This window comes from Fistularia commersonii, chromosome 11 (genome assembly GCF_037954325.1).
Source record: "Fistularia commersonii isolate RoL2024-O1a breed Wild chromosome 11, RoL_Fcom_v1.0, whole genome shotgun sequence".
Taxonomy (NCBI): Eukaryota; Metazoa; Chordata; class Actinopteri; order Syngnathiformes; family Fistulariidae; genus Fistularia; species Fistularia commersonii.
In genome coordinates, this window is record NC_141294.1 from 7079418 (window position 1) to 7103651 (window position 24234).

At 40.3% G+C, this 24234-nt stretch overlaps 1 protein-coding gene across 6 annotated transcripts in view; it reads left to right on the forward strand.

Annotated features, from left to right (window-relative positions):
- The window catches only part of oxr1a (oxidation resistance 1a), a 143567-nt gene that overhangs the window by 82192 nt on the left and 37141 nt on the right, over window positions 1-24234 (forward strand). For 5 of the 6 annotated variants that reach the window (XM_086154753.1, XM_086154756.1, XM_086154752.1 and 2 more), the window contains one exon: window positions 19297-19379. In XM_086154753.1, the coding sequence (XP_086010879.1) occupies window positions 19297-19379 (83 nt within the window). Of the gene's footprint in view, window positions 1-18908; window positions 18980-19296; window positions 19380-24234 lie in introns of those variants that run through there. The other variant, XM_086154757.1, reaches the window with a different exon arrangement.

Here is a 24234-nt window from a genome sequence, read left to right on the forward strand (position 1 = left end):
ACATAGAAGACCCTTTTTTTTCCATTTTAGAACAAGGCCGAGGTTACGATTCCTCTGTCCGCCTTCCGGGTTCCTCAAAAATAAAGGGATATGTAGTGTGAGCAGAGGGATAGACACTCACCCCAAAACTGACATTGGAAGGGCAGCAGCTGCCAAACATACAGTAAAACATACAGCACAGCTCCAAAAACTTATTTAGATCGAAATATGAGTTACTAAAAGAAAACTGCATATTTTTCAAAAAAAGGAATTGGACATTAGAATTACGCTTCAGATACAATAAAGGTTTGGGGAACAAGGAAGGGCCTGTATAGTGTGTGTGTTTGTGTGTGCGTGTTTATATATATATATATATATATATAAATCTCTAACAAATGGAAACGTGTAGATATATAAAGTGTAAGCTGCAGATAGACAGGCGAATCAGAACACTTAATTACTATAAAGAGAGTGGGTCTTTGGCAGGAAATGCTCCTTGAGTCTCCTTTTCGACAGCGAACCAGAAAGAGTATGTCAGAGGAAGTTGTTCATGATGGATAATATGCAGGTTATGTGTGTTTTTGTTTAATTAATTGATTAATTTTTACTGTAATATTATTTTTGGTGCACAGCAGGGTGATTCAGTGGTCAGTGCACAGCACGAAGGACCCCGGTTTTATTCAGGGTTTGCATGTTCTCCCCATGTCTGCGTGGGTTCCCTCCGGGTTCTCTGGTTTCCTCCCACAGTCCAAAAACACGGAGCAGAAAATCTGGAAAAATTGCCCCGAATTAGTCAGTGAGTGAATGTTGTCTGACTGTATACATTTAAGCCCAGAAATATTTGGACAGTGACACAATCTTCATGATTTGGCCTCTGCATGCCACCACATTGGATTGGAAATGAAACAGCTACAATGGAATTGAAGTGCAGACTTTAATGTTTCAGTCAAAAATATCTGATTAAACATGTAGGAATTGTAGCTATTTTTATACAAACACACCACACTTCAGGGGCTCAAAAATAATTGGACAAATAAACATAACCCGAAGTAAATGTTACTTTTCAATATTTTGTTGAGAATTCTTTGCAGGCAATGACTGCCTGAAGTGGCCACCAAACGCTGGGTTTGCTTCTTTTGTGATGCTTTGCCAGGACTTTACTGCAGCTGTCTTCAGTTGTTGCTTGTTTGTGGGTTTGCTGCCTTAAATTTTGTTTTGAGCAAATGGAACGCATGCGCGATTGGGTTGAGATCTGATGAATGACTCGGCCATCGCAGAATATTCCATTTCTTTGTTTTGAAAAAACTCCTGGGTTGTTTTGGATCATTGTCCATCTCTACTGTGAAGTGCCGTTGTATCAACTTTACTGCATATGTCTGAATCCAAGCAAAAAGAATATCCCAAAACTCATCCGGCTGCTTCTGTCTTTTGTCACATCATCAATAAACACAAGTGACCCAGCGCCACTGGAAGCCATGCAAGCCCATGCCATCACACTGCCTCCACCATGTTTTACAGATGATGGGGTGTGCTTTGGATCATGAGCTGTTCCAATTCTTCTCCGAACTTTCCTCTACCCATCATTCTGGTTCATGTTGATCTCAGTCTCATCTGTCAAAAAATTGCTGTTCCAGATCTGGCCTGCTTCTTCAGGTGTTTTTTGGCAAAGTCAATTCTGGCCTGTTCTTTTTTTTTTTTTGAGGCTGATTAATGGTTTGCACCTTGTGGTGAATCCTTTGTATTTACTCTCATGAAGTCTTCTCTTTATGATAGACTTAGATACTGATTCACCTACTTCCTGGAGAGGGTTCTTCACTTGAGTGGATGTTGTAAAGGGGTTTTTCTTCACCGTGGAAAGGATTCTGCAATCATCCACAACTGTTGTCTTTCGTGGACCTCCAGGCCTTTTTGAGTTCTCAAGCTCACCAGTGAACCTTTCTTTTTTTGTTTTCACAGAATGTACCAAACTGTTGATTTGGCCACTCCAAACATTTCTGCTATCTCTCTGATGGGTTTCCTATTTTTTTTTCCAGCCTCAAGATGGTCTGTTTCACCGCTATTGATAGCTACTTTGACCACATGTGTGTTCACAGTAACAGCTTCCAAATGCAAACGCCACACCTTGAACCAACTCCAGACCTTTTAACTGCTTAATTGATGACAGGTTACCGAGGGAAGAGCCCATGCAAGCTTGTTGTTTTATTTTGCTGCCTTTTGTCTCCATTGTCCAATTACTTTTGGTCCCTTGAAAAAGAAGCGGCTATATATTAAAGAGCTGTAATTTCTAAACCCTTGCTCCAGTTTGGATGTGAAAACTCTCAAAATACAGCTGAGAGTCTGCACTTAAAGCCCATATTGATTATATAATTGTGTCCTGAATATGTTTTGGTAAATAGCTAAAATTACAAAACTTGTGTTACCTCCCGCCTGATGACAGCTGGGATAGGCTCAAGCATCCCCCGCAACCCTGAGTGCAGGATAAGCGGCAGACGGAAGGATGGATATTTTGGGCACTTTCAATCTCTCGCAATTGCAGTTTCTTGAAAAGGGAACATTTGATATTAGTGTTCACTCATCCCGACCCATGAACAAACCTGTCAGCGAGTCTTTAGCGGGAAGGAAACGTGGCCGTGTCATTTTGAAGTGGTCACATGTGAATGGATGGGCGGCTACCAGGCCGGGGTGTTCGGAGCGCGACTGTCCATGTCGACAACTGCATCGCATCTTTGCCTCGGAGGAATCGTTGTTTGCTCTTCTAATAATACAGTTAGTGCCGAAAGGCGACCGTTGGCCTAATCTCCCTGTCAAACAATTTAGAGTGTGTCTGCATCCTGTTTCTAGAATGTTTAGAAGGTCATGCTTTGCTTTTCCTTGGTGCTGGGTGTGATCCAAGAGTATTTTTATATTGATCTCATCTCCTGAGGGTACTTTTGTTTGTCATGTTTTATCCCATTGACAAACAGAAAAGTAAAATATTGGGAAGGATGAAAAAGGTCATCTTTGATTGCTGAGATGTTAACCAATCAAAACCCACTTTTATAAAGATAAATCACTGACACAAATTGATAACAGTATTTCTTATCTCTGGCCAGTTAACAACATTTACAGTACACTGTGGCAATAAGTTATATAATTAAAGCATGACTTCTACATGTTCAAGCCATAGAGGGTCAAGTAAACACATCTCATGTGTTGTAAATCATTAAGCCTCAAAACCAATTAGAACAACCAAGTAGAACAGTAACTTGTGCTTGGTTTGATACTTTTTACTCTCGCTCTCCAAAAAAAAATAGACTATCACGATGTTGTTCCATCAAACTCCGAGATCCACAGTGTCCCTACAATGAACTCTTTCTGAACTCTTGTTAACCTGTTACAAATCAGTCAAGTTTGCCTTCCCTTCGGTTGGCTGTTCAGGTTGTCAGGAGGATTCACTGGCCATGGCAACTGAGGCATTCCAAATATTTCAGATCAGCAGGCAATGCGTGCTCAAACTGTCCAGCAAGTGAGGCAACAAGCATGTCCTGAAGGCTTTTCGCGTCAGAGAGTATCTCAGTTTTAATGAAGATTGCACCCCCAACACCCCACTTCGCCTCTCACATAGAATTTACCGCGATATCACAGCCCTATCTGCCTTTTTGATTTAAGCGGAGAAGCAGTGCTCAGAAGACTCGGCTAAACAGTATGCCGAATTACTCCTTGAATCAAATGCTATTCGACAGCAGTAATGGACTGTTGTGAAAAGTTAAAAAGTTGCCATGTGTTTGCAGAGTCTCTGTGGACTCTTCTGGATGGGGGTCGCAGCTCACCTGGCTCCAGTGCCTTGTCAGGTTAATTGTTGATCTAATTTGGACAAAAGATTAATCAGAAACATGCTCCGCTGTTAGTGAACCGCCATGGAGGTCAAAGGGCTCATTATTAGTGGCCGCGCCTTTGTGTGCAGCAGCAGAGTGAAGGGGCCGCAGGGGGAGGCCTGGGTCTGCAGGCTGTTGCTCACCGCCGGGAAGACTCATTCCAACTGACTGGATGTGCAGTACATTGGTGGAAGTGAGAAAAATCTTGTGTATGTCGGGGACGTTAATAAATAAACCTGGTGTGGCTAATGCTTTTAGTGAAATTCTGTGAAGGTCTACTCTGAACTCCCAGCCATGACTATAGGTAAGATGTCTCTTGCATGACTGTTGCTCATCACATGAGTGTCTGATCACAAGTGGTCATATGGACTCCGAGTGGAAATGTACTTACATGAACAAATACTAATAGGGGAAGTGTACATTTCTTCGCTCAGACAAGAATCTGGCACTTTCAGTCCAAGAACTGTGTCAGGGTCCTTTATGTTTCTGAAAGTGCCGCCTATGAACAGCCATCACAGGGAAAAAGAAAATATCGAGTATAAATTTGCATCGAAGTTCTCCTGGGCTTGTATCCTAATCAGCATAATGTTGAGTACTTTGATGTTGAATAGTATTTTGTTTCGACTTTTTAAAAATTCAAACTTTATTTGGGAGTAATAAATGTTATTTTCAGCAGAGAACTTGGAGTGAAATTGATAATAGGCAGAATAACACTTTCAAAAGATGACCTTGGGCAGTAAGAACATGATCTTGGGCAAAAAGAACAATATTTGACACGAATTGTCAGCAACTGTTCACATCCTCAAGCCAATGTCTTCCCAGGGAAGTGTGAGCTTGTAGTTCATGTACAATTTAATGAAAGGGAGAATAGTCACTTTCTGAATACAAATTCAGTACATGTTTTAAAGTTTGTGTAGTCCTTATGTCGTTGAACTAGGAAATGGTGGATGACCTACTGGCATTCGTGACCACTTGTTATCATGTGACTCAAGTTCCACATTCATGCCATGTGACTACACCTTTGGCAACAACATTTTCTGAATACAGACATTAAGACATGCGTAAAGGTCTCTTTTGTTACTGTAGAACAGCTTTGAGTTAATTCAAGATTGACCAGAAACATTTGTCACAAGTCTTGAGTTCATGTGGGTGCACAGTCAGTGGAAGAACCCTAGGGGCAGCCGTTTCAGGAAATGGAAAGAAGAGATTTATGGTTCCAGGGGAAAAAAAAATCTTAGATATTTTGATAACACAGCTTAGAACAACTAGACACACTTTCACTAAGCAACACTTGCCTCTGTGGTTAATTGGGTTACTGGAACAGGGCAATTTTCTGAAACATCACCAGCCTTTACCAACATTTTGGGGAAAACCGCTATAAGATATAAACATGGAGATCAAAACAAAGGAGCAAACCCTGCTCACAAGCAATTAATTAAAAATAGTTTTCTGTGAGTGTAATCCCCCCCTTCCCCAGCAACCACATAAGTAAAATTGACTTGTTTTTTTAACTTTCAAATGCCTTTAACCCTTATTCTAACTGTTGCTGCTATTAAATGATTTCTGATGTGACACTGTGAACAACAATTAAGGCAGACATCTCACACTGAAATCTTTCCAGAATCACGCAAAATACAGAAATAGTTGAAAATCTTGTCATATAATTTGTGAATATGCAAACTTATTTAAAAAAAATTTGGAAAAAAAAAAGCTTTTTGACTTGCTCATGCAAACAAACTGATAAATGTAGTTCAAGGATGCTACTAATTGGTTCCAGTTCCAGCTCTCAGCATAACAATGTCTTGCTGAAGTATTGCGTGTAGGCAATAATGCCATAACACTGCTTTCCTACGTTTTAATAGCAGTTGATGCGCATATACGTGCAAGAGCAGGTTTGTTCCCAGTTATTTATCCGTTATATTTGTCTCAATTAACTTTACTTTTTTTAGGCTGATATCACCTCTACTGTAATTATCTGTGTAATTCAAACAATGCAATCTGCTGATGCTCCAGGCACCCGTAATAGATGATTTTAATCATCTTAATTTCCAAAAAGTCCTTGAGCAGCTTTTATCAGCAGCAGCTTGTTACCGATGCTTTATGCCAATATTAAATCCTCCACAGTTCTTCTACTGTTCTCTAATGTGGCACAAGGTTCACTGTATCCGGACTACATCCATGACTTAAGGAACCTCTTTAATCACTAAGACATATTTTATGGTTCAGCAGTGCCGGTGACCCCCAGATAGTCCCCATTTCTAATCACTTTTACCCTCTATTACAGAGTAATACCAGTCCCCCCCTGAAAAATATAAATGAAAAGAAAAGTGGAAAGCAGTTCATGAAGAACTCCTTTTCGGATGCCGTGGGACACAACAGGTCTTAATGACGTAAAGACAGAGCTTCTTGGAGCAGCAGATGTTTTAAAGAGGCCGGATGCTGAGCAAAGATGCCGAACATAGTTGACATTCAAAGAGGAAGCAATTCAGACCTGATCTGAGTGGTTCAACCGCTTCTTTTTGCATCTTCATTGTTTCCGCTGAGAGGAGCATCCAGCCTCTGGCAACACTTCCACACTCGTGCCAGTCATTCACTGTGCTCTCAAATCAAAACCACAGATGTTCAAATGATTGATTATTGATCAACTTTATTCAAATTGCCTTTTTTAAAAACAATACCTTTCTTAAAAGCCACGTCAGAAGTGTGATTAAATGCCGGTTCATTACAGAAAAAAGAAAGAAGCGGAGACTAAGGCAGAAAACAATAACAATGTGAAGATGAAATGTGCTATAATTGCACATTTTGTGCAATATAAATGCAATAATTAATAATAATAGAAACAGATTGCTGATATTGTTTAAAGAGAAACACAAGGCTCCATTCTTGTATTTGATAAGATGCTTTTATTGTCGACAGTGATTTCTTTTTATCCACATGTATTCACATTCCATCCCCACTATTTCGATTGCTTTTGCATTTTATCTTTCATTAATGTATTCACATAGGCTTTCATTTACCTGGGTGTTTCTTTGCTGTTTGAGTGTATGTATTTATTTGCTTCATTTATTGTTTAATATAATGTATTCATTCAACTTTGTGTGTCTGTGTGTCTGTGTGTCTGTGTGTCTGTGTGTGTGTGTGTGTGTGTGTGTGTGTGTGTGTGTGTGTGTGTGTGTGTGTGTGTGTGTGTGTGTGTGTGTGTGTGTGTGTGTGTTAGGAGCTTTGGCTTAAGGTATGGAATTGATTTTTTTTTAATTTATCTATTTTTATTTAGTTAACATACCATTTTTTGTGTCATTAATGTAAAAGTGCCTGACAAATGTATTCATAACAATGTATTTAGAACCACCCAGTGTTATTATCAAATGACAGAATAAGTTGTTGGACATGAGTGAAATGTTAAAAGTGAGGCCAAAAAAAAAGGAAAACATAAAACAAATAAATAAGAAAGTAATAATTGATAATGTAAGAAATATAGATTTATTCAGACAAATTAACTTTTTTTTTCCACTGATGGATTCAGGTTGTCTTGAGCCTCATTTGTCAGCTAATCAGCGAACAGCCGGTATAGAGAAAAGTCTGGTCACGTCTGCAGATGAATCCGTTCGGATGCGAGACTTGGGGAAAACACCTGATGATTACATTTTTCACAGTGAAGTATGAGCACCACAGCTGTTCTAAAACAAAAGTTTAAAAAAAAAATGGGAGTCTGTTGGTTACTTTACCGCTGCGAGGCAAATGGAACTATTTAAAACTTTATAAAGTTTTGCTTTCTAAGCAATGTGGCTGTCATATATTCCTCAGAATATTACCTCTGGGCCCGGGAGTGTTGTGGCCACTTATTAATATGATGAGAAGTCTGAGTGAATGAGTGTCTGCAGCACTTGGTTTACATGCATAAATAACTAAGAATGTAACAACAATCTGGGGCTTGTGCTCTCTCTCCCTCTCGCTCGCTCGCTCTTAATTTCGCTGAATTATCTGAAGATGTGAGTGTTTCACTTGCAAATGAAATCCATGGAAAATCATATTATGGCAGCAGTAGCGGCAAGAAAGTAGTAAAAGCCATTTGCAAAGCAACATTGGATAAAACTGATACGTTTGCATAATTTAAGTAAAAGGAGAGGAAAAGTTCTCAAAAGATGGACAGCTAAAATAAAGAGCTCTCTCTTTTATTAATTGTATTAATTTTACATATTTTTGTCACATGCCCTCAATCATTTTCGGTCTAAAGAATTGTTTCCTCAGTGTGTCTGTTTTCAAATTGAACTTTTAAAGTAGTATTGTTTTTGAAGGTACTCTTGTATTGCCTATCAGTCTCCTTCTTGATAGCACTATCTGTACACGCACCATGAGCATGTTCCCGTCATGCCTTATCTAACTGCGACTAACAATGATTTTAATAATTCCAGCATTAGAAAATGGAAATGGAAAATGGAAATATAAAGGTTTTGAACATTTTTTTGTTTTTCAGAATCTTCCAAAGCAGAATCAAAACAATTATTCATCAAGGCAAACCTACTAAATACAAGGCAACTTTTTTTGCTTTTTGTTGATAGATAACTATGCACGATTGTTTTGTTGTCGATTAATAGATTACATGTGTTTTTCTTCAAGCCAACCTTTGGTACATCTGGCCATCCAGAGCTAACCTCTTAGTGGGATCCCTTAAATGAAAAGTAGACTGTTTGGGTCTGAACTCCTGAACAGGACTCTCTTCTTGGCTCAATAAGCAGATCTGATAATGCAGAGTTTGTGTTTCTTGTAGCTGAGCTCATCACTTCTCCTACTATTGATTAGAGCTGTAGCCTGAGCTGGTTTTGCTGCTGAGACACAGCACCCAGACTCCCAAAGGGTTGAATTTTGGATAGGGCTACAATTTTTGTCACCCTAATTTGAGTGTCAGAGATATGTTTGTGTCAATCCATTGCTTCTCTCTCTATTGGCAGAAATATTACATAATAATAATGTATGCATTTTAGTGATTCATGCAAAACAGCATTAATCCGTGCAGTGTCGAGGTTGAATTAGATTAATCTCACTGTGGAAGCTACAGCAAGGGTACATTATGTATTCGTCTTATCGTGATCGATCCAGCCATTCTAGAGTTGAGACCTCAGCCATACTGTTCATCATGTCTCTTTTTAACCCCCCCCCCCAGACACACACACACACACACAGACACACCCTTCCACCTCCAACTTTGACTGCCAAAGAAATATTGCTCACAACACAATAACCGTTAACACCTAAAGGTTGGGGGAGGGGAGGGTGGTCCACCATGTGATTAGTGAGCTGAGAGTCACACTGGATGTGACCGTAAAGAGGAAGACACAGGGTCAACCAGGGGACCTCCTGCTGTGAAATGCTCATGACAAGGATGGTTTTATTATGTTATGTTTTTGGGGTGGCTTAAGTAGTTGGTGTTGTTCAATTGTTTTTTTTTTTTTTGGTGTTAAATGGTTGATATTTTCAAGTATATTTTATTAGACCCACAAAAAAGGCCCTATTTTTAAGCTAATGTGTTCTTGTGTTTGTTTTTTTAAAATCGACAGTTGTTGGATTTCATATTCTAGGCTCATACTTTTTCTATTGTTTCTATATGTTACACAAGTAAATAGTGAAACCCAACACAATTGTTTGATGATAAACTGTTTACTTTTCAATTAAATCACTTTCCACCGTCAACGGATATGGCAAGTAGGGATTGTTCATTTTGTACTTGTCATTTACTTTCATGACAATCAATTTCTTGCATTTAAATTACCTGATCAATGAATTACAATTTCCCCAGTAGCATAAATGAACCGCCTACTATCAGTACATCTCAGCAGTTAAGAAAGACTGTCAAGAATAATCAAGATAAATCATTGAATTTATGATGTATGAACTTCATATGACATGTGAATATATTGGTCCAAATCATGTTTTTAAGCGGTCTCTCTTTTAAGACTGTCTTCCTTGGACTTAATTTCCTGCCACTCACACTCAGTCACTCGTTTCATTGGTGACCGCTTTCCATCCTGCAGCTTGCATATTTTGCATTTTCTCCACCCTGCCCCCCGTTTCTAATTTTACCTGCCACATCTTAAAATGCTGTTGTTGAACTCCCAGAACTCCTCGTATCATCCTTCTTTTGTGTTTTTCACCCAAGTTTTTACATGCCTGCCTTTCCTCCTCCATTGCCCAGTGCGGGTTGATGACCCGCTGCTGACCCTCCCCACGCACGGTTCATGTACATTTCTACATAAGTGCTCCAAGTTGTACTTGCGAGTTCTGTTTATTTAGCTGTTGTGTGAGCTGTTAGACGCTGCGCCTCGCATTTTCTATAGCAGTTATGATCCTCCAGCAGTCAAATGTATATATCAATTTGACTCTTTTAGCTGCTTCAGAAAATGAGCCTTGGACTGCAGTGAAGGGTCTGGAATCCTTAAATCCTGCTGCCATATCTTTCCGTCAACTATATCTGACTAATAGGCACAACTTAAACAAAACTGTGCTGCTATTTATAATACAGCTTAAGTTTTTTAGTCATGCTCAGTCAAAATAATAGGAACTGCATGATCATTTGTTATAAAATGTAGTCAGGATATGGTCCTGACTGCAAGAGACTACATGTCACATTTCAACATGTTCTTGGCATTTGTTTTCTGGAAAGTAATTTATTTTTTCCATGTTTTACTTGTTTAGCAACTAGTTAAGCAACTTGTCTTTAAAGTTAAGGTCATTAAAATTACTTTCAATAACCTCCATAGTTTATTTCCAATATGCTGACCTCTTCAAAAACATATGACATATATTTTCAGTTTAACGGGACACAACATTGCAAATGTTACGGACAAGTATTCTGACAGTTATTTTTAATTGTTGCTTAATGGCCTCATTAGCTTGGAGAGCTGCATTGAATAAATCATTAGAATGATATTACAGCAGCTTAAGTGCTTCTTCTTTTGATTCAGAACAATATGATTTAAAGCAATTTTCCCGCAAGGTGAAATTACCGCCAGATAATGCAGACTCTACCACTCTGCTTGTTTTAAGAACACGTTTCCCTTTAAGTTCGCGCAAGGTTCATCACTGGGGTAACATTCATCGGCACGTTATCTGAATATTAATTGGGATGAGAGCGCATGTCTTTGAGTTAACAATGATACACCTCTGTGCCAACCGGCGGCCGGGTTTGAACGGCAAGAACGTGGAGAGCCATCTCACAGTGTTGAGAATTTTAGCCACATTAGCAGCAAGACACCGGGAGTGTGATTAGTGTACATGGGGAGAGTGTTAATTAGAGGACAGGGCCGATCGAATGCCTCCTGCTGTAGCATGGACACACACAAACAATCACACACAATTGCATTTGAGCAAAGTTTCTCAACAGAGCTGAGTCGTAGATCATTTGGGCTCCATTTTAAAAATGGAAAATCTGGTTTTCAGGATGTCCTGAATACTGGACTCTTTTTGTTTACATTCTTACACACTAAGCAGTGTAAAATTGCCTTACTGTCTTATACATTCTCTTAATATTAAACATACATGCATCAGAACTGTTGGCAAAACCTTATAAAATAGTCACTGCTAATATTCGTTCAGTCTTCTTCTGTGACGTCCGTGCAGCTGCGCTTGCTGTGCTGCTGTGACTCAGCCCAGCTATCTGAGGCATTCAGCAGTGACCACTTGTGGCGCTGTGTTTGACAGAACTGAACAATGTTTGGAAGGTGAGGTAAGACATCACAACCCTCTACCTTGCACATAAAAGGGGGAAACTGTAATGTCAGTTATGAAAGTCCCTCAGTAACAGTTTCTCTCATTCCCTGATCACACATATAATTTTCTGCTTTGTTGCACTCCCGCACATTGCATCTACTTATCTGTGCCAAATCTAAGCAGGTGGTATCCATGATTGAGAGGGGGAAAAAAAAAAAAAAAAGTATATATATAATATGTGTGTGTGTGTGTATATATATATATATATATATATATATATATATATATATATATATATATATATATATATATATATATATATATATATATATATATATATATATATATATATATATAAGACACGTATGTATGTGTGTGTGTGTGTGTGTGTGTATATATATATATATATATATATATATATATATATACAGGACTGTCTCAGAAAATTAGAATGTTGTAATAAAGTTCTTTATCTTTTGTAATACAATTACAAAAACAAAAATTTCATACATTCTGGATTCATTTCAAATCAACTGAAATATTGCAATCCTTCTATTAATTTAATGTTTCTGATTATGGATTACATCTTAAGAAAACTCAAAAATCCTATCTCAAAATATTAGAATATCATGAAAAAGTATTTTTTGTTTTTTTAATTGCATAACAGAAGATAAAGAACTTCATCACAATATTCTAATTTTCTGAGACAGTCCTGTATATATGTATATATATAAAAAATACTCAAGATAAAAGTTTGCACTGTTTGTGCAAGTAGTGATGATTTTTTTTTCAGCTTATTATACAGGTTTCTGGGAAGATTGTTCATGTTTTGATAGGCTGATACGGTTTAGTTTATCGGAACATTGGTAACTAAACCTAATGCCCTCTTTGAAATATGTCTTGACGACAAAAGAATTCTTCTCAATCCTAGAGCCAATGAAAATGGAAATTTGCAGCTGTAAATGTCATTAGAAAAAAGAAAAAGCAGTGCCACAAACATCAATTGCAAAAACTATTCCGGTACTGGCAAACATTAAAAGTCTGTACCAATAAGCAGTATCTACAATCATATGGACAGCAGAAAATTTCAACTGTCGTTAATAAAGCCGGAGGGTTATTTGGTTTTCGCCGGGCTGTCTGGGCCGAAAAGTCCTGCAGGCTGCATTTACTTTTGTATTCATTCCCATATGAAAGACAGCAGCTCTCTGAAACAGTTACACAGCTGTAATGGCTTTTTTATACACTACTGTTAGTGCTTTTTCCTTTTCTCCCAGTGGCCTTCTGAGACTGGGAATATTGATTTAGGAGAGCAGATATGCACTTTTGTTGATAAGATGAATTACCTTTATGCTTTCTTCACTTGCAAGACGAGAATTTGAGAAGGAATGCCTTTCTTGAAATTGAGAGATCTTTCTTAAATTTTATTGATAATGCCTCAGAAAAACATCATAGCTCAAATCCATTTTATATTTTGATTTAACATGGCAATAACTGCCCTGACTTTTTACAAATGTCATTCTGTAGCACCCAAAATATAAAAGGTTGGTTTAATGATAAATGAAATGTAAAAAAAATAAAAAAAGTTTATTGGACAATGCAGGTTTTTTCTGCAATTAAATGAGCACATTCGTGAATAGGTTGATGTGCAATAACATGGTCTTAGCCGGTATTCACTGGTTCACCCTCAGAAAAAATATGATAGGCATATTTTGTTTTCAAAATCACAATTCCTGTGTGTGACTATTAAAAAACCAAGTTGAATCAACAACAGATCAAGAAGGTTAAATCACACTTTACACTTATTTCTAGGGTGATGTTACTGGGTGAAGTATTTTACCTCTCAAGTAATCTTTGCCGGATACAGTCATCCACTTGCAGCAAGCACACAAGGCCGACAGCAACCGCTCTTTGCCTGTCATCAGCTGACTCACAGGATTAACATTAATTAGTGAAAGCTGATATGACTTTCTGCTGTCGACGTTCTTCATTTTAACCTTGAAAGGCAACAAGCCGACGCGCGGAGGAGCTGAATGTTTTCCTGCACGTCTTTTTACTAATGAAAAGTAGTAAAGCAGCACAAAGTTTAAGAAGTCCCCGTATTTTCAGCAGGTTGGGTGTCGTAGAAGCGAAGAAATCTAATTTTGATCAGTGAATTCTGAATATGAGGGGTAAGCATGCCTTGCGTGCTGCACGATCTCTTTGCATTTAACAAATGGCTGTGTCAAGTGAGCCAACCCTTTAACTAAAACGTACATTCATAAAACATGGGAGTGCTGTCTGTTATGCAGCTATTGCTTTGTATTGCGCAGGCATTTCCAAAAATTAGATGCAGCCGCTAAATGAGACAAACCGCTCAACTACTGAGTCTGTCCTCCTCCATCAACTTTTTGATCAAAGGCCCCGGCAGTACAACCAGCCCCGCGCAGCACCTGTTCAGTGGCGCCACAGAGAGCTTTCGCCCTCCCCGAATGTTTAGGGTTTTGCTAATAATAATATCATGGGAGAGCTCCATTGCCAGCAGGCAGGAAACACACGAAGGCAGCGGGGAAAAACTGCCTGTGCGTTCTATCAGACCATCGGGGGATTTCAGTCAGATCATTGTTGACTCTCATGTTCCCCGACTGCTTCTGTTTGTTGAGGCCACATCCAAAGTGCGGAGACTGTATATTTAGCAGCTGTGATTCATACTTAACAAATTGCACAGGCACAGCACACTGCATGTATGTAGAGGCAGACGTTGCGCCTGTGCATTTCGCTTGAACCAGCGAGAGATAACAGAAGGCATTCGTGCCCGACTTGATTTATTTGGGTTCGAAGTATCAGATTCAAGTTCTTTTACAGCTGTTTGGGTTTTTGAAGGTTTTTCATGGGTTTACTTTGTCGGGGGGTATCATCCGTCTCTTGTTTCTGACAGATTATGTCATTGTGATATTACACAGGCATGCGCCTTTACTTTTCACTGAAAAGATATATAAAAAGGATGATGTCATTTCTGGCTGAGCCTTATGGCCAAAGAATTGGATTAGCAGATGGGAGAGTCTTGATAGGATTGTCATTTGCAATAGTTTACAGAAGCACGTTTAATTTTATCAAAAAACTGTGCATCCTGCAATTTGGACTTTGCATTTGTCCCATTTCATTGATATTTCCATTAGTTTTACACTATTGTCCAGTAGATGTGCTGTACATTTGTTGCAGTCTGAAAGGAGAGCTTTTGAGTTATTTACAAGTTATTTACAAGTACATGTTTTTTCCACTGGCATATCACTCACTATTCCCATTTCTTATTGATGTCATTGCAATAGTTCTTCAATTTTCAGCTGCTTAATACTTGTCAGCTAAAGGGCTCTTCAGAGCCAGTTAGGCTTTGATTAAATTGACAAAAGAGACCAGATTTTAAAAAGTACTTTGGAATCGTAATAAATGTTTTTCTGTTATTATTGCACACATTTCCCCAAGATGTAAATAGGAAGAATCCATTTTAACCTTATTTTGTTCATTGTTAATTTCACCTGAGAGATCTAGTATGTGTCTGGAGTCGTCTCAGCTGGTGTTTATTCAAATTGCAAATCACCGACCTCCGTCAGCAGGACTAGATATGCAAAAGGAAAACAAACAAACCGACATAAGTGTCAGTTGTTTTATGGGCCACTAAAGTAGTCTATGTTCATTTTGGAATAGAGTTAAGCGGTTTGCAGAGTCCTCCTGAGAAAAAATGTAATGGTAGAGAAAGATGCAGATCTACAATCTCCCTGTTAAATGTTGTTTGCTGTGAAGGAAAGGTTATGTGATATATACATGCATCTTTGTTGCTCTAATCACTTCTACATATTTCTCTTTCTTTGGTGCTATTTTCAAAATCAATCAATCTTTTGTTGAGAGATAAATAACAAACAAACCTACTGCAACACTTTGCAGCCATGTGGCAACGCGGCAAGCCACGACTATGACACGATCATTGTCACACATTTTTCTGTTAAGCCGCTCTAAAAGGCACGGCGTCTTGTGACTATGTCCCGGCTTGGTGGGAAGGAGCTTTTGTTTTGCCAGACCGACAAACAGCAGCCCCTTTCATCATGTGTGCAAGTTGCACACTGTCCCTCACATTTGACCCAGTGTTGTTGCAATTGAAGCCATTAATGAGCCAAGTAAAATGTCCTTTATGGGGGAAATAACAACGGTAAAATAGCCTGAGCTCTGAAAACTGCTGTTTTACTTGGTTGAACAACAAATTAGATAAGTAGTGACCTCATTTCCCCTCTGTAAGACATTTTCCCACCTCCCTGTCAAGAACAAAATAACTGTATTTGTTTGATCTGGATTGGCAGTCGCCAAAAGCCCATTTCTTCACACCTTCTGCTGCTGCCTCTGCATCTTGCAGTGCAACCTGAGGCTGCTATTTTGAACATGTGTCAATGAATAAAGATTAAAAAATCCCATTGCGGTGTCACATGAAACAAAACACGGGGATTTGCAGCTTTCGCAGTAGGTTTGTTCAAAGGAAAGAGGGTTTACGTTCCACTCCTGCTTTCCTGTGGCGAGGCAAGAAATCAGAGGCTTCTTATTTAAGATGTCCCACTGCTGTTTACTTGTGTAGTGTTGAATAAAATACCCATCGTTGTGCCACCATCCTTGTGAGGTTTATTTTTAGACCTCAATATGTTCAAACTCCAAGGTTGTTGCCCATGCATATCTGTTATCCCCTTTGACTTTCTTTATTGCTTCTTGGAAATGTCACTGTCCCACTCTTCCCTTTTCATACCGCTGAGGATTACTGGAGTGATTGGATTATTTGAACATTGAACCAACCTTAATGGTGCTCATCCTGCTCTGGCCCCATTGTTATGGTCATATGTACACTCGTCCATATATAACACAAAAATAAACACAACACAAATATTTATAGTCCCTGCAGCTAAGAAACAGACGCTACCTCTTCTGTTTGCTTATTGAATCTTGCTTCTTGCATTCAGGTCGCAACAGGGGTATGACCTGCAATTTAACGGAATCACATTTCACAACAACAAAGCTTGGATTCAGCGATTAGGAAGGCGCATTTTATTAATAATCCTGCACTGAAAATGATCACCTTTCAAGAGTTTACATTAAGCGTCACTTAATTTGGTTTTGCATGCACTCAGTTTAATGTGTGTAGAGGGAAGTGTTTTTTAACTGTTTAATACTGCTGAGAAGTTGAAGCGGAAGGCACACATCATAGTGAAAGATGAGAAAATTTGCACAGCTATCCACTTCAAAATGTTGAAAATTTGTCCAAGCAACTGTCATAAGGGTCTCTGAAAATTTGCATCTTTAAGAATTGGGCATTTCTTAGAGCAGCTGTTGATGGTAGTAATTGTAGTTATATCCAGGAAGATGTAGCAGGGTAAATTCATAGATGAACACAAATGAAACAAGAAAAACAATGTTTAATATATTCCTGTCTTATTACCACCAAGAAATGACTCACAAATATTTAGGATTATGTAAATATGAAATAGATGGCCTCTGGGGTTAATTAATTTGAGGGTAAGCAGATATTGTCGGTATTTCTATTTAAATAGAAGCCGTTTATTATGCTTGCAGGAAAAAATATCTTGCCTGTTTATTTATATATATTTAAATAAGCAGTCAGCAGGAAGGAGCTAAATTCATGTTTTTGAAGGGAAAAAAAAGCAAGAGATACTAAGTGGGGTCACAATACTTCACAAATCAAGTTAGTCTTGATATTTGATAGAAATAATGGATTCCTTCCAGTGATTTGAATTGAACCAAAGTTTCTGGACCTCTTGCATTTAATTTTCAAAATCAAGTCAATGTAAACCTACTCTTACAAATGAATTCCATGTTAAAAAACAACAAATAGTCCTTTTTTTTCCTCAGATGAGCTGTGTATGTGAAAGCAGGAATAGATGCTTGGTATGCGTTAAGCATTAGTGTGAAAGCGCCCTCATCGTCAATCGAGCCCATCTATGACCAGCGCTCTCTGGTGAAGATCGTGCAATACAACCATCAGCTGCTGCAGAAGTCTTATTTAGATCAGAGATTCTGATGAAATGGCATTACTTTTATTGACGTATCATGTTTATTAGTGAATGGGGCCTTAATAAACTGTCTATTAAATTGTCCCCCAGCTAAAAGATCTTTTAAAATATGTGACAAGGGTCACTAGAAGTTAATTACTTGTGCTGAGGGATTAGAAAACATATTAGGAATTAGCAGTCCAAAATATGACCTTTAAAAATGGATGGACTATTCTCCATCAAATTTTCCAACTGAGAATAAAAACATATTTGTTTCTGCCCTGCTGCTGATAAGAAGCAGAAAACTGATATAATTCTGATACTGTCTCAAGTGTACGTTTTGTAATGTGAACCGGTAGTATCAGCTTTACCAGAGGTTATTTACACCTGAAGCATCTCCAGTTTCTGCCCCCATCCCTCCTCACTCCCTGTGAGGTAATCCTGAACCCCCAAAAATAGTAACACCGGTGCATGACTCATGATTGGAGCCATCCGAGATGCCTTGTTAGAAAGAAACAAGTGAAGGGCTGAGAAGTCAAATATAAAGGTTAAAAGCGTGGTTAGAGGCATATCAGAGCACTGGGTCAATCTGTATCCAACTTAAATTTCATGGGTATGACCTACTTCGATCAGAAATCAAGCTCCATATTAATTACCAACGTAACTTCATTATCGATTCTTAATAGTCATTTTTACCCCTACTACTGGTGATCCCCAACCCAAGAAAGCCCCATTTGGCCCTTCGCTAGATCTTCAGCTTTCCCAAGAATCCCCCTCCTGCTTCTTTCATCTCACATCCTATCTTTCGCTCCTCTCTTTCATCTGCTGCCTCAGTATTCCATCCAACCAGTCGCCTTCATCTACGTGCCTTTGACCGTCCTCACCCAGCCCCCCATCGCCCTCCTGTGCATTCTTCGCTCTGGTTCAGTCACCATTCACGTTCACTTTCTCCAACCATCCTTTTTGCGTGCCACATTCCTTTGATTTTCGAAGCAAAATCCGTACTTGTCAGCTGTGGGCTTCTTCTGTTCTTTATCTTTGACCTTGCTTCATTCAACCATCCATCTTGTACCTTCAAATTTACTGCCACTCAGAAAAAGGCGGAATGATTTCCCTCCAGATGTCGGACAGTAACTAGAGCTACCGCTACGCCGCCACTACGAGTCTATACCTTTACCCTCAGCAGCCACTTTTTACGCAACATCCCCCATCACCCAACCAACACGTAGCACTGAACCCTCCTCCTCTATCATCCAACCCTCTAGTTCAACCCCCTTTTTCCTACTACTCCATATTCAGTCCCCCCCCCGCCACCCCCCTGTCCCCCGTCAGTCCTCTCAGGCTCGCTTCCAGAGCGGCGCCCTGATGGAGGTCATGCTGGTCTCTGTCTACCGTGAGAGGCAACAGGGGGAGGAAAGCAAGGTGAACTGCTTTCAACAGCTGTCATTGCTCTGCATGGTGATGTAGGAGGAGAGAGAGAGAGAGAGAGAGAGAGAGAGTCAGAGTAGGACAGTGCGCGAGCGAGCAAGAGCGGGAGTGTGGAAGCAGAGAAAGAAGGAGCAAGAGAGAGAGAGAGAAAGCTGTCCGGCTCTCGCGGCTCACATCGCTGGCTGGCTGGCTGGCTCGCTCACTTTTGACGAATGAGCTGTCTACCCACGGGGCTGGGAAACGGCAGCTTGTGACAAGCTGGGGAGAGAGGAACATGAATGTAATGCGTACCTTGCCTCGCCTGCTTACAGATACCGGCCAGAAGAAGACCCCAGAGAAGAAGGATGGGAGGCGCATGTCGTTCCAGAGACCCAAAGGAACCATTGAATATTCTGTGAGTCCATCGCCGGCAAACTCTTCCCGTTCTGTGTAACGCTGTTACGTCTTATGGAAGATTTTCCGCTCCTTCGCCGCTGCTGCTGCTGCCTCTCCTGCTGCTGCTTTCTGTGTGTGTGTGTCCGCTGCTTGTGGTTTCTGATTCCCCGAGTAGGTTCAGCTCTAGTGTAGATGCAGCCGGTGTGTTTGTGTTACGAGGGCACCGTGTCTGACCACGCTTCGTAGCTCATTAACGAAGGAGGGGGATTGGAGCAATTTTAGGATTTTACCGGTGTAACACGTGCACATGATATCCAAACTGTTTACATGGGGGATGGCTTGTGAGTGCGTGCGTGCGTGAGTGCGTGCGCATGCAGCAGATTAAAAGCCGATGGAAACAGTATACCTGCTGTTAAACACTTGATGTACACCAGCTCTGCATGTTTATTCCAAAGACAGGATAGAGAATTTGTATCAGCTCCCTGTATTTCTCCAACTGGACCAGAGACGGATACAGGCAGGCAGGCAGGCAGGCGGGAATGCTGGTAGTGTGTGTATTTGTTTTTCCATTCTTCCTGTGTGTGTCGACATATTGGCAGGCATTCCACCAGAGAGCTCGCCGCGCTCAACGAATGACCTTCCAACTGCGTTGTCATTTCTATTGATTTAGCTGTTGTGTAGGTGAAGGGGAGGGGTTGAGAGCAGAGAGGAGGGCACTGGTTCCCTGGCATGAACCGAAAATGGAGCCCGTCACCGCTTTGCCTGGTTGTGTTCTTGAAATGACCCTCAAACATAGCTGCAGTCGGACAGCTTTTCCCTCACCCCTCTCCGTGGCAACATCGAGGAGTGGGATCGCTCCGGTTCAGCTCCTTCTGCACGCCCGTCTGCCGAGAAAGGAGGCAGAGACTAGAGAGAGGGAGTGGGGGAAAGCCGGATACCCGGTGTACACTGATCCATTCCACCGAAACTCCTTTCTTCATCCTCCTGTATTTTGCCGGTCTCTACCTCTGTCTGGCTGTTCGGGCTCAGCTCCATTCCTCCACCTCAAACACAAACCTCCACCGCCTCCCCGAACCTGTCAGTCATCTTAAAACTGCCGATTGACGAGACCCTTGCTCATGTTATGACCTGTGCAGCCTTAATGGTTTCAACAAGGTGTTCATCAGTACTAAAGCACTTTGTCATGCCCCAGATAGGAGGTCAGAGAATCAGCAAAATCAGCAGAAACGCTCGTGGTAGATCAGAATACTGCAAAATATCATGTTTATTTTTGAATTTAGGCAAGAGAAGAATTCATATATCAATCACAGCCATAAAGCAGTCCTTCTCTTGTCAGCCATCACTCTTTCTCACTCTTTGCTCCGTGCCCCCCCACCCCCGACTAGATTGCTGATAGTGTGATGGATAGCTTGAGCACTGCCAATGATTGTGTCTTGTAGCCTGACATGCTGCAATCGCACGTAGTGAGAAGGCTCGGGGGCCAGCAACAGTGTTAAAAGTAATATAACCAAGGCTGTTTGTGCACCTTGCTGTCTTCCGTTACACAGTGGAGGGACACGAGGGGGGGGCGACGCTGTCCCCGCGATTGAGAAACACCTTTATCTTAAACTCATCTCCCGCGCCAGTGGGACGGACAGCGACGTTTCCTTATTTTGCTCTCCAGCAAATAACTTTATTATCTATTGCAGGGCGTCCACAGGAAAAAGGAACGTTTCCTCTTATGCCTCATTATCGATAACATCTCCCTCCCCTCCCCCTCGCTCCTCTACCACTCATAGAGCCTTCATTCTCCACCCTGTTTCTTATTGAGAAATAACCTGAGCAGCTGCAACCCATCTGCCCAGACACTGATAACACCAGTCCATTCAGCAAAGTCCACCTATTGGCTGACCTGCATCCAATTAAAAAGTGTTTGAAGTCCGTCAGAACAACAGGGATAGATCAGGAGACAGAAAGATGCAGACGGAGTACAAAGAGCGGTGCAGAGGTGGGACGCTCAGGGTTCCTCTCTGCCCATTGACTATCTGGGAGGACGACCAGTCAAAGTCGAGCAAAACAAATCTATGAAAAGAGTGCGGACCACGCAAGGCTGCGGACGTGAATACTTCAATGGAGGCCGTTCGTTTGGATTCTCTTCAACTTCAGGGATTTTACGGGTGTCTTTTGATGCAAATGAACACAGCGAAAGTCCAAAGGACATCTATATTGTCAGAATGTGCTGTGGTTTTATTTGTCCCTTTCGATGGTTATTTAGAAGGGATTTGATATAACCTTGTGTTTATCAAGGTAAGTAAAATTGGTCCAAAAAAGCTTTGACACCACTAAAAAAAAAAAAAATTCCAAGTATGCAACCAGGACAGTTTATATTTTCCTTCTTTCGAGTGTAAATGTTTCATTTAGAGATCAGTTCTTATAAAGGATGTGTCAATCACATTCAATGAAATAATAGTACTACTTTAGATCCTAAAGCTTGTTTTGACCTGAACCATCCTCTCTAGATTGTTTTCAAGTCTTAAGACAGGGGTTTCAGCTGAACTGGAACTTCCGAGCTCTAATATTCTTTTATAATGTGACACCGCAGAGCACCGTATTGTCTAGGTTCTAGGCTTGTGAAATAAAGAAGGATGCTGTACGCTTAACATCGCCACCACAGAGGTCAGAAAGCATTATATGATTTGTGTATTTGCCATCTAGTGTTAAGGTGAAACAGAAGTCATAGCAGACATTTAATTGTCTGAGAATGAATGTGCAACGCCCTCTGTTGCTATTTATACCATGTATGTATTGATAATCTATCAGCATACCTCTTTGATCCTGTCTAAAATATCTTAACAACTATATTAGTATAGATATCCCTGGTACCACTAAACTCCAAAGACAAATCCTGGACTTTTCAATTTAGATTACATCAAGTTATGTCCACTGTCCCTTAATTAAGAGTATTTTTTTTCTTATTTTAGCTTAATCAGCGATGGCTTAACAGTCTCTGATAGGTCTGGGATTGTCTTCCATATTGTGTTGCTCAACATCATATGGCTCATTAGTGCCACACGCATTTATGTTACCATGGAGGTTTTTCGTCGTAAATGAAGGAGGCACAAAGTTTGTAGGCTTAGCACAGCTGTTTCTGGATCTGACGCCAATCATCACCCTTCAGATTTGCCAAATTAGAAGAAACGATCGTGGGCAGAGAGGCTAAAGCCAGCAAGTGAGCAGAGCCAGCCAGCGGCAACTGCTCTTCATTTCAGTGGTATTTGTAAAAGGTGGAAGCACTGCGTTGTGGAATTTTACAAGTGGATTTCAAGTTCTCAGATTTTTTTGTCATGCATACTTAGAAAAAAATCTTTACCGCATAAGTAGGGAAAAAAAATAATGTAATTTAATATAATTCTACATGTTTGTCAGTACTACTTGCCATTTTTTTGGTAGTGGGGGGGGGTAACATCTTGGATGAGCTTGGTGCCATTGGAGTTTTAGCCTACATTTTGAAAGTAATGACACTGATCACAATGAGCAATGCATTGAATGTAAAGCTCTCCCTTTACTTTTACAAGAAATATATAATATTTGGTGTTTAACCGGACCATGGCCATTATGCAAATGTTATATTTTACAGCAGAACTTTGTGATAGTTACCAAGGGAGGTTACATGTTTGTCATCAGCTTAAGAAAGTTATTGTCTGTCAGTAGGTGTGTCAATATTTGTGCAGCTCTGTCTTATGGACGAAAGTGGCGTCTCAAGCGGAGCTTCAGCCAGACACAGGAATAGAGCCACAGGGGAATCCTTGAAAATGAGACTGCAAAACTTCCTCTGTTGCCCTGTGAAAAGAACAGAAGGCTGTGACTTATGGAGGGTCTAAATTTAGGTCTGCAAATGATCAGCAAGGGTGTAGTTGCACAAAACACACTCGCCATTAGGGTAGTAACGACAAAATCACCATGGCAACTGTTATGCTAAAGCCGGGCTTCATCCTTTATTATAAAATTAGAAGTGATAGTAGCTCAGACACACTACGAGGGGCGATAAAACCAGCAGAGAAAAGCTTTCCTTCCAGTATGATCCGTTCTGCTTTCCCTCCCCGCTCTTATGGTCCTGTCTCAATAATACCAGCGGGTCCTTTTTTAAAATCGACTTGTCACTCGTCTCTGGTGATATAGCAGATCACCTTTCTCGAATCTGCACCTCTTTCTTCACAGCCAGGTGTCCGTCCCTCTCAAGATGGCTTCCACCATCTTTCTCTGCCCTTCTACCTGAAGGATAGACTGCTCACCAACTGGAAGTATCTTGATTATTCATCCCAAGTTTTAGACGCGTAATGGAGGTCATTGATGCACGGCATAGAAGTGCACGTGTCATTAGTAGCTATGATCCTGATTGTGATTACTCTCTCTCCCACTTTTTCTCATTCGCCTGTCAATATGTCAATAACAGGTCTTTATCAGCGGGTCACATTTGCATCTACCCTGTCCTCTGACACGTAATTGAGTTACAGATAGCTCGTCTTACAGTACAATCAATAACCGCATATCTGACGTCTGAGCTGACACGCCATTTCAATATTGCCTTGACACACCTTTTTTAATGTTAATATCACCAGTCTGTTCAGGGTTTAGAGTCAAAAAAAAAAGAATGAAAAACTAGGGAGGCAACCGAAAACTGCTTTTGTACCGTCTCCTGGGTTGGTCTATCCTTACTGCATCAGACGCTATGTATTTTTTCTAGAATAGAGCAATACTCCAATTTCAAGAGCTATCTCATTCCAGAGCCAATAACAGTCACTGGTTATATTAAACCGGAAAATCTCTCATGTGCAACGAAATATAAACATCGTCCCTCTACAGTGTTTTTTGTTAGTTTGTGTTTTTTTCATCTG